General features: G+C 54.1%; 3 protein-coding genes across 3 annotated transcripts in view; all 3 read left to right on the top strand.

The window, feature by feature from the left end:
- Window positions 1–997, top strand: part of LOC147086695 (constitutive coactivator of PPAR-gamma-like protein 2) — a 44,117-nt gene extending 43,120 nt beyond the window's left edge. Inside the window, exon 13 of the mRNA XM_085978302.1 lies at window positions 791–997. Coding sequence (XP_085834428.1) covers window positions 791–997 — 207 coding nt within the window. The remainder of the gene's footprint in view (window positions 1–790) is intronic.
- A 990-nt stretch (window positions 998–1,987) lies between these two features.
- On the top strand, window positions 1,988–5,455 carry LOC147086694 (uncharacterized; the record flags this gene model as incomplete). Its single annotated transcript, XM_085978301.1, has 4 exons — window positions 1,988–2,074; window positions 2,711–2,977; window positions 3,045–3,454; window positions 5,230–5,455. Coding segments are annotated over 4 exons (990 nt in total), but the record flags the coding sequence as incomplete, so codon positions are not given.
- On the top strand, window positions 5,107–9,674 carry LOC147086693 (uncharacterized). The gene has a single exon (XM_085978842.1). The coding sequence runs from the start codon at window positions 5,745–5,747 to the stop codon at window positions 9,534–9,536; it is 3,792 nt and encodes a 1,263-aa protein (XP_085834968.1). The 5' UTR covers window positions 5,107–5,744; the 3' UTR covers window positions 9,537–9,674.
- Window positions 9,675–10,291: the final 617 nt, after the last annotated feature.

The raw sequence follows: 10,291 nt of genomic DNA, 5'->3' as shown, positions 1-10,291 counted from the left end.
GGGAATGTACTGCAGTATAGTGTGTGTGTGTGTGGGAATGTACTGCAGTATAGTGTGTGTGTGTGTGGGAATGTACTGCAGTATAGTGGTGTGTGTGTGTGGGGAATGTACTGCAGTATAGTGTGTGTGTGTGTGGGAATGTACTGCAGTATAGTGTGTGTGTGTGTGGAATGTACTGCAGTATAGTGTGTGTGTGTGTGGGGAATGTACTGCAGTATAGTGTGTGTGTGTGTGGGGAATGTACTGCAGTATAGTGTGTGTGTGTGTGTGGGGAATGTACTGCAGTATAGTGTGTGTGTGTGTGTGATTGTGTGTGCGTGTGTGTGTGTGATTGTGCGGTGTGTGTGATTGTGCGGTGTGTGTGTGTGAGTGTTCGGTTTGTTTTTTCGGAGCGGGGGAGGGGTTATGATGGGTCATACACTTGTGACATCAGGTGCTGATGCCTCTAGGTGTCACACACTGACAAAGCGACATGATGTCACAAACATCTAGCACTCCAGACTAGACCGGACGCCATGCAGAATAAGAACCTATATTAACTCGTCCTCCATCTCTCTGAAAACAATCCTCATCTATAGAAGATTTAAGACCGACTGACCAGCTCTGTGACCAACCTTCTCATTAGACGATCTTCCTCGTGTCACATGGGAAAACAGTTCGGTTATGTTAGAATAACACCGGCGGCAAGTAGACAAGAGCAACTTGGGGATTTCAAGCAAGGGCTAGAAGAAGAATTTACAGGTAATCTTCAATTCTGTTATCTGGACCATCCTCCAACCAAACGCATTAGCCTCTTGTCAACAGCAGACGGAAGCCAGTAGAGATGGAGGAAAAGACGGAGAATGAGGAGGTGCAGGAGGAGAAGAAAGATCAGGCACAGGAGGAGGAGGAAAGCAAGCAAGCTGAAGCAAAGAAGGAGCAGGAGGAGGACCAGGAGACATCAGTAGAGGAAAGAGAGACCAACAATGAGGTGACAGAGCAAAACAGCAGGCACTAATGAGGACAAGGAGGAGCAACCCAAGCAAGATGAGGAGAAAGGGGAAGGAACAGAGGAGACGGGGGAGGACAGTAAGGAAAGGCGGAAGAGAAGGTGGGAGAGGAAGAGAAGCTGGGAGAGGAAGAGAAGGTGGGAGAGGAAGAGAATGTGGAGAGGAAGAGAAGGTGGGAGAGGGAGAGAAGGTGGGAGAGGAAGAAAAGGTGGGAGAGGAAGAGAAGGTGGGAGAGGGAGAGAAGGTGGGAGAGGGAGAGAAGGTGGGAGAGGAAGAGAATGTGGGAGAGGAAGAGAAGGTGGGAGAGGAGAGAAGGTGGGAGAGGAAGAGAAGGTGGAGAGGGAGAGAAGGTGGAGAGAAGAGAAGGTGGGACAGGAAGAGAAGGTGGGAGAGGGAGAGAAGGTGGGAGAGGAAGAGAAGGTGGGAGAGGAAGAGAAGGTGGGAGAGGAAGAGAAGGTGGGAGAGGGGAGAGAAGGTGGGAGAGGGAGAGAATGTGGGAGAGGAGAGAAGGTGGGAGAGGAGAGAAGGTGGGAGAGGAAGAGAAGGTGGGAGAGGAAGAGAAGGTGGGAGAGGGAGAGAAGTTGGGAGAGGGAGAGAAGGTGGAGAGGAAGAGAAGGTGGGAGAGGAGAGAAGGTGGAAAGGGAGAGAAGGTGGAGAGGAAGAGAGGTGGGAGAGGAAGAGAAGGTGGGAGAGGAAGAGAAGGTGGGAGAGGAAGAGAAGGTGGAGAGGAAGAGAAGGTGGGAGAGGAAGAGAAGGTGGGAGAGGAAGAGAAGGTGGGAGAGGGAGAGAAGGTGGGAGAGTAGAGAAGGTGGGAGAGGGAGAGAAGGTGGGAGAGGAAGAGAAAGGTGGGAGAGGAAGAGAAGGTGGAGAGGGAAGAGAAGGTGGGAGAGGAAGAGAAGGTGGGAGAGGGAGAGAAGGTGGGAGAGAAGAGAAGGTGGGAGAGGAAGAGAAGGTGGAGAGGAAGAGAAGGTGGGAGAGGAAGAGAAGGTGGGAGAAGAGAGAAGCCGGCAGAGGAAGAGAAGGTGGGAGAGGAAGAGAAGGTGGGAGAGGGAGAGAAGGTGGGAGAGGAAGAGAAGGTGGGAGAGGAAGAGAAGGTGGGAGAGGAAGAGAAGGTGGGAGAGGAAGAGAAGGTGGGAGAGGAAGAGAAGGTGGGAGAGGGAGAGAAGGTGGGAGAGAAGAGAAGGTGGGAGAGCAAGAGAAGGTGGGAGAGGAAGAGAAGGTGGGAGAGGAAGAGAAGGTGGGAGAGGGAGAGAAGGTGGGAGAGAAGAGAAGGTGGGAGAGAAGAGAAGGTGGAGAGGAAGAGAAGGTGGGAGAGAAGAGAATGTGGGAGAGGAAGAGAAGGTGGAGAGGAAGAGAAGGTGGGAGAGGAGAGAAGGTGGGAGAGGAAGAGGAAGGTGGGAGAGGAAGAGAAGGTGGGAGAGGAAGAGAAGGTGGGAGAGGAAGAGAAGGTGGGAGAGAAGAGAAGGTGGGAGAGGGAGAGAAGGTGGGAGAGGAAGAGAAGGTGGAGAGGAAGAGAAGGTGGGAGAGGAAGAGAAGCCGGCAGAGGAAGAGAAGGTGGGAGAGGAAGAGAAGGTGGGAGAGGAAGAGAAGGTGGGAGAGAAGAGAAGGTGGGAGAGGAAGAGAAGGTGGGAGAGGGAGAGAAGGTGGAGAGAAGAGAGGTGGGAGAGGAAGAGAAGGTGGGAGAGGGAGAGAAGGTGGGAGAGGAAGAGAATGTGGGAGAGGAAGAGAAGGTGGGAGAGGAAGAGAAGGTGGGAGAGGGAGAGAAGGTGGGAGAGGAAGAGAAGGTGGGAGAGGAAGAGAAGGTGGGAGAGGAAGAGAAGCCGGCAGAGGAAGAGAAGGTGGGAGAGGAAGAGAAGGTGGGAGAGGAAGAGAAGGTGGGAGAGGAAGAGAAGGTGGGAGAGGAAGAGAAGGTGGGAGAGGAAGAGAAGGTGGGAGAGGGAGAGAAGGTGGGAGAGGAAGAGAAGGTGGGAGAGGAAGAGAAGGTGGGAGAGGGAGAGAAGGTGGGAGGGAGAGAAGGTGGGAGAGGGAGAGAAGGTGGGAGAGGAAGAGGAAGGTGGGAGAGGAAGAAAAGGTGGGAGAGGAAGAAAAGGTGGGAGAGGAAGAGAAGGTGGGAGAGGAAGAGAAGGTGGGAGAGGAAGAGAAGGTGGGAGAGGAAGAGAAGATGGAGAGGAAGAGAAGGTGGGAGAGGAGGAGAATGTGGAAGAGGAAGAGAAGCCGGCAGAGGAAGAGAATGTGGGAGAGGAAGAGAAGGTGGGAGAGGAAGAGAAGGTGGGAGAGGAAGAGAAGGTGGGAGAGGAAGAGAAGGTGGGAGAGGAAGAAAAGGTGGGAGAGAAAGAAAAGGTGGGAGAGGAAGAGAAGGTGGGAGAGGAAGAGAAGGTGGGAGAGGAAGAGAAGGTGGGAGAGGAAGAGAGGTGGGAGAGGGAAGAGAAGGTGGAGAGGAAGAGAAGCCGGCAGAGGAAGAGAAGGTGGGAGAGGAAGAGAAGGTGGGAGAGAAGAGAAGGTGGGAGAGGAGAGAAGGTGGGAGAGGAAGAGAAGGTGGGAGAAGAAGAGAAGGTGGGAGAGGAAGAGAAGGTGGGGAGAGGAAGAGAAGGTGGGAGAGGAGAGAAGGTGGAGAGAAGAGAAGGTGGGAGAGGAAGAGAAGGTGGGAGAGGAAGAGAAGGTGGGAGAGGAAGAGAAGGTGGGAGAGGAAGAGAAGGTGGGAGAGGAAGAGAAGGTGGGAGAGGAAGAGAAAGGTGGGAGAGGGAGAGAAGGTGGGAGAGGGAGAGAAGGTGGGACAGGAAGAGGAATGTGGGAGAGGAAGAGAATGTGGGAGAGGAAAAGAGGTGGGAGAGGAAGAGAAGGTGGGAGAGGGAGAGAAGGTGGGAGAGGAAGAGAAGGTGGGAGAGGAAGAGAAGGTGGGAGAGGAAGAGAAGCCGGCAGAGGAAGAGAAGGTGGAGAGGAAGAGAAGGTGGGAGAGGAAGAGAAGGTGGGAGAGGAAGAGAAGGTGGGAGAGGGAGAGAAGGTGGGAGAGGAAGAGAAGGTGGGAGAGGAAGAGAAGGTGGGAGAGGGAGAGAAGGTGGAGAGGGAGAGAAGGTGGGAGAGGGAGAGAAGGTGGGAGAGGAAGAGAAGGTGGGAGAGGAAGAGAAGGTGGGAGAGGAAGAGAAGGTGGGAGAGGAAGAAAGGTGGGAGAGGAAGAAAAGGTGGGAGAGGAAGAGAAGGTGGGAGAGGAAGAGAAGGTGGGAGAGAAGAGAAGGTGGGAGAGGAAGAGAAGGTGGGAGAGGAAGAGAAGGTGGGAGAGGAGGAGAAGGTGGAAGAGGAAGAGAAGCTGCAGAGGAAGAGAATGTGGGAGAGGAAGAGAAGGTGGGAGAGGAAGAGAAGGTGGGAGAGGAAGAGAAGGTGGGAGAGGAGGAGAAGGTGGAAGAGGAAGAGAAGCCGGCAGAGGAAGAGAAGGTGGGAGAGGAAGAGAAAGTGGGAGAGAAGAGAGGTGGAGAGGAAGAGAAGGTGGGAGAGAAGAGAAGGTGGGAGAGGAAGAGAAGGTGGAGAGGAAGAGAAGGTGGGAGAGGGAGAGAAGGTGGGAGAGGGAGAGAAGGTGGGAGAGGAAGAGAAGGTGGGAGAGGAAGAGAGGTGGGAGAGGGAGAGAAGGTGGGAGAGGAAGAGAAGGTGGGAGAGGGAGAGAAGGTGGGAGAGGAAGAGAAGGTGGGAGAGGAGGAGAAGGTGGGAGAGGAAGAGAAGGTGGGAGAGGGAGAAAAGGTGGGAGAGGAGGAGAGGTGGGAGAGAAGAGAATGTGGGAGAGGAAGAGAAGGTGGGAGAGGAAGAGAAGGTGGGAGAGGGAGAGAAGGTGGGAGAGGAAGAGAAGGTGGGAGAGGAAGAGAAGGTGGGAGAGGAAGAGAAGGTGGGAGAGGGAGAGAAGGTGGGAGAGGAAGAGAAGGTGGGAGAGGAAGAGAAGGTGGGAGAGGAAGAGAAGGTGGGAGAGGAAGAGAAGGTGGGAGAGGAAGAGAAGGTGGGAGAGGGAGAGAAGGTGGAGAGGGAGAGAAGGTGGGAGAGGAAGAGAAGGTGGGAGAGGAAGAGAAGGTGGGAGAGGAAGAGAAGGTGGAGAGGGAGAGAAGGTGGGAGAGGAAGAGAAGGTGGGAGAGGGAGAGAAGGTGGGAGAGGAAGAGAAGGTGGGAGAGGAAGAGAAGCCCGGCAGAGGAAGAGAAGGTGGGAGAGGGAGAGAAGGAGGAAGAGAAAGCAGAAGAAAAGCCGGCTGATTTGGCGAAGGAAGAGGAGACAGAGGAGGGAAAAGAAAAGAGGAAGGCGTGGAAAACGGAGGAAGAGAAACCGCTGAGCAGCGAATGATCGAGCCAGAGGAAGGGAAACAAGAGGAAGAAAAGGTCGGAGAGAAGATGGAGGATGTGGTAAAGCAAGAACCTGACGTGACGGAAAGATTGGAGACACCGGCTGGAATTCAGCTGGAGCGTGAGGAAGGGGAGAAAAAAAAGAGGAAATAGAGCAAGAGAAGGAGATGAAAATGGAGGCTGGAGAAAAACCGACGGCAGAATCTCCAACAGTTGTATGTCAGAGGCCGGATGGCCTGAGTGAGGAGAGTGACGAGTCACAATCACGTATGGTAACAGTGTCATCATCATCAATTGAAGAGGTGTGTTGATCTGCCATTGGTGGGGAAGAAAGAAAAGGAGGTAGAAAAAGGCAAAGATAAAGAGAGTGCAGAGAACATGATAAAATAGAGAATAGAGGACCTAGAAAAAGCAGAAAAGATGGAAGAGAAAGAGCCAGGAGATGAGGAGACGCCGGCAGAGGAAGAGAAGGTGGGAGAGGAAGAGAAGCCGGCAGCGGAAGAGAAGGTGGCAGAGGAAGAGAAGGTGGGAGAGGAAGAGAGCCGGCAGAGGAAGAGAAGGTGGGAGAGGGAGAGAAGCCGGCAGAGGAAGAGAAACGGCAGAGGAAGAGAAGCCGGCAGAGGAGGAGAAGCCGGCAGAGGAAGAGAAGGTGGGAGAGGAAGAGAAGCCGGCAGAGGAAGAGAAGGTGGGAGAGGGAGAAGAGGCCATAGGGAAAGAGTTGATAGAGAAAGGATCTGCAGCAGACATATGTGAGTTGCAGGACAGTGATCTGATAGAGGAAAGAGAAAGAGCAATGTCCGATATACTAATTGTATCGATATCATCATCAATTGATTCGGTGTGTGAACTGCCATCAGAGGAGGGAGAGAAAGGTGAAGAAGAAAAAGAGAGAGCAGAGAAAGAAGAGAAAGCAGAAACGCTGGAAGTGGAACCCGAGATCGCAGTAAGGGAAGCAGAGAAGGCAGAAGGCGAAGAGAAGGTGGAAGGCGAAGAGAAGGCGGCAGAGGAAGAGAAACCAGCAGAGGAAGAGAAGCCGGCAGAAGAAGAGAAGGTGGGAGAGGAAGAGAAACCGGCAGAGGAAGAGAAGCCGGCAGAAGAGAAGGTGGGAGAGGGAGAAGAGGCCATAGGGAAAGAGTTAATAGAGAAAGGATCTGCAGCAGACATATGTGAGTTGCAGGACAGTGATCTGATAGAGGAAAGAGAAAGAGCAATGTCCGATATACTAATTGTATCAATATCATCATCAATTGATTCGGTGTGTGAACTGCCATCGGAGGAGGGAGAGAAAGGTGAAGAAGAAAAAGAGAGAGCAGAGAAAGAAGAGAAAGCAGAAATGCTGGAAGTGGAACCCGAGATCGCAGTAAGGGAAGCAGAGAAGGCAGAAGGCGAAGAGAAGCTGGCAGAGGAAGAGAAGCCGGCAGAGGAAGAGAAGCCGGCAGAGGAAGAGAAACCGGCAGAGGAAGAGAAGCCGGCAGAGGAAGAGAAGCCGGCAGAGGAAGAGAAACCGGCAGAGGAAGAGAAACCGGCAGAGAAAGAGAAACCGGCAGAGGAAGAGAAGGTGGCAGAGGAAGAGAAGGTGGGAGAGGAAGCAATAGCGGCAGAGGAAGAGAAGCCGGCAGAGGAAGAGAAGCCGGCAGAGGAAGAGAAGGTGGGAGAGGAAGAGAAACCGGCAGAGGAAGAGAAGCCGGCAGAGGAAGAGAAGGTGGGAGAGGAAGTAACAGCGGCAGAGGAAGAGAAGGTGGGAGAGGAAGAGAAGCCGGCAGAGGAAGAGAAGCCGGCGGAGGAAGAGAAGGTGGGAGAGGAAGTAACAGCGGCAGAGGAAGAGAAGCCGGCAGAGGAAGAGAAACTGGCAGAGGAAGAGAAGCCGGCAGAGGAAGAGAAGCCGGCAGAGGAAGAGAAGGTGGGAGAGGAAGAGAAGCCGGCAGAGGAAGAGAAGCCGGCAGAGGAAGAGAAGCCGGCAGAGGAAGAGAAGGTGGGAGAGGAAGAGAAGCCGGCAGAGGAAGAGAAGCCGGCAGAGGAAGAGAAGGTGGTGGAGGAAGAGAAGGTGGTGGAGAAAGAAGAGGTCAAAGAGATAGAACCAGAAGCGGAAGAGAAGCTTAAGGAAGAAGAAAAGGAGGCGGTTGTGGAAGAGAAGAGGGATGAGAAAATGTTAAGGAGTGCAGAAGTCAAGGATAAGAGAAAAGATGAGAAGATGGACAGTGTGGTGAAGATGGTGGTGAAGGTGGTGGAAAGAGTGGTGGACAGGGTAATGGAGAAGGCAATAGAGAAGATGGTGGAGTACGGAAAGAACAAAATGGGCGAGAAGGAGAAAATGGTGAAGGTTGTGGAGAAGGTGGTGGAGAATGTAGTGGAGAAAGTAGAGAAGATAATGGAAGATCTGGGGAAGATGGAAGATGTGGCGGAGAAGAAGATCGAAAGGATGGTGGACCTGGTGGTGGAGGAGGGGCAAAAGATGTTTGAGAAGATGATGGAAAAGATGGGAAAGATGGTGGAGGAGGAGAAGAGGGACACCACGTCAGCAGCAACGTGCGAAAGAGAACTGCAACAGTCCAGAAGGGACGTGGCAACGATGAAGGAGCAGGGGGCGGCGAAAGCAAAGACACTGGTGAAAGAGGAGGCAGCGGTGAACGAGACGGTACCGACGAGGCGGGAGGTACCGGCGAGACAGGAGGCACCGTCGAGAGAGGAGGCACCGTCGAGAGAGGAGGCACAGGCAAGAGGACCGGCGTCGGCGAAAGGGCAAGGCGCGGCGAAAGGGCAAGGCGCGGCAAAGAAACAGGCGTCGGCTAAAGGGCAGGGGGCGGTAAAAAAGCATCCGAAGGAGCAGGAAGCAGGGAAGAGGACGGAGAGCAAAGAGGAGCCCTCGCTGACGCCGGATGAGCAGCAAGAATTCCGCCTGATCTTTGACTTGCTGGTGGAGAAAGCAGGGGGACTGATCGATTTCAGCCGCTACCAGTTGCTGCTGAAGAGCGAAAACTTCTCGGCGGGCGAAGCGAACGCTCGCGAGACTTTCCAGCGCCTGGACGGCGACAGGGACGGACTCGTGGGGTTCGAAGACTTCCTGAGCACGATGACCGACACCGATCTCTTCTCCCAATTCTTCTCGGAGCTGCCGAACAGCTGCGAGGACTCGGACTTGCAGAAGGGCTACGTGGACAACACGGTGTTCTTTGAGATCCTCTCCAGGCTCCTGGCCGCCCGTATAATCTCCGAGGACTCGACTGGCAAGATCATCGAGTACTTTTACAAGAAGAAGAAAGGGGCTAAGCTGAAGACAAAGAAGGAAAGCAAAGGGGCTTGCCCGAGCATTGTGGACAGCACTTTCCTGGGAGTCTCGGTATACAGCCTGATTCAATACCTGGACATCTTGGGGCCGGACGAACAATACAAGGAGATTTCTCTCAAACCTGAGCAGATCACGGCTTTCCGCGAGGTCTTCCAGATCTTCGCCATCAACAGCGAGGAGTGCATTGACGTCTCGGCGTTGGTCAACATGATGAACCAGCTTCAGATCCCGCTGAGGAACCCCTTGATCTCCAACGAAATGAAGTGCGCGGCCGTTAACCGGGGCAAGCCCGTGGACTTCCGCGACTTCCTCACCATCTTGTCGGACACCAGCACCTTTGCCCAGTTCCTCGCCCCGCAGTTCCCCAACTCCACCCACTCCCTGTCGCCAGAGGTGATGCCCTTTGAGGTGCTTCTGCGGGTCATCGACACGCCTTTGATCGGGGCGCAGAGCAGAGCCACCCTCACCGCGTACTACCAGAGGAAGCTCGAGGACATCAAGCCCCGACCGCCGGCGCCGCAGAAGGTCCGGCCGCCTTCCAGGGCCGCGGGCTCTCACAGCGCCGGCGCTGCCCGCCCCCACCCGGTCCCGCAGCAGCAGTCCACCCAGACCAGCAGGCTCACCCTGCCGTCACCCAAACCGCAGAAAGTCACCAGCCCCGGCACGCCCAAGCCCAGGCGCTCGGCCTCGCCCGGCAAGGCGGCCCGGCCCGTCACCGCCGGCGGCCAGGCGCTGCGCGAGCGGGCCAAGGAGAAGACCGACGAGTACACCCGCAACGTGCTGGCCAACCGCCAGTACTACGAGAAGAAGTTCCGGCCCGTCATGCGCAACCCCGCTTTCCACACCGCCTTCCGCGAGTACACCTGGACGTGGCGGGCGCCCTCACTGGACTGCAGTCGGACCCCGGGGTCGAAGAAGAGGGAGGATAAGGGGAAAAAGGAAAAATAGGAGTAACTATTAGCGAGCGGGCGCACGCCTGGGGGAAGTCTGCACTCACCCTAACTTTGCTCAGGCTGCGCTCACATTTCTGTACCAGAAGGGAAAGCATCATGTGTCCGATTGTGAAATAAAAAAACATCTCTACAATTCGCAGCAGCCTCATTTCGATCTGGAGCGGAGGAGGTGGGCGTGGGGAACTACACGCGGAGTGGGGGGACGCGTCTCTGCGTGGAGAGACACACACACACGGGGCTAACATGGCATGGGTGGAAGATTGGCTATCTAACAGAAAACAGAGAGTTGGGATAAATGGTTCATTCTCGGGTTGGCAATCAGTAACTAGTAGTGTAACGCAGGGGTCAGTGCTGGGATCCCAACTCTTTACAATCTATATTAACGATTTGGAGGAAGGGACCAAGTGCAACATATCCAAGTTTGCCGACGATACAAAGATGGGAGGGAAAGCAGTGAGTGAGGAGGACATTAAAAACCTGCAAAAGGACATAGACAGGCTAAGTGAGTGGGCAGAAATTTGGCAGATGGAATATAATGTTGGAAAGTGTGAGGTTATGCACTTTAGCAGAAAAAAATCAAAGAGCAAGTTATTATCTAAATGGAGAGAAACTGCAAAGTGCTACAGTACAAAGGGATCTGGGGGTCCTGGTGCATGAAACACAAAAAGTTAGTATGCAGGTACAGCAGAGTGATCAGGAAGGCCAATGGAATCTTGGCTTTTATTGCAAGGGGGATGGAGTATAAAAGCA

The sequence above is a fragment of the Somniosus microcephalus genome, unplaced genomic scaffold (assembly GCF_052327205.1).
Source record: "Somniosus microcephalus isolate GS21.2 unplaced genomic scaffold, FLI_Smic_1.0 unresolved_chr7, whole genome shotgun sequence".
NCBI lineage: Eukaryota > Metazoa > Chordata > Chondrichthyes > Squaliformes > Somniosidae > Somniosus > Somniosus microcephalus.
This window is presented reverse-complemented; position numbering and strand designations above follow the sequence as displayed.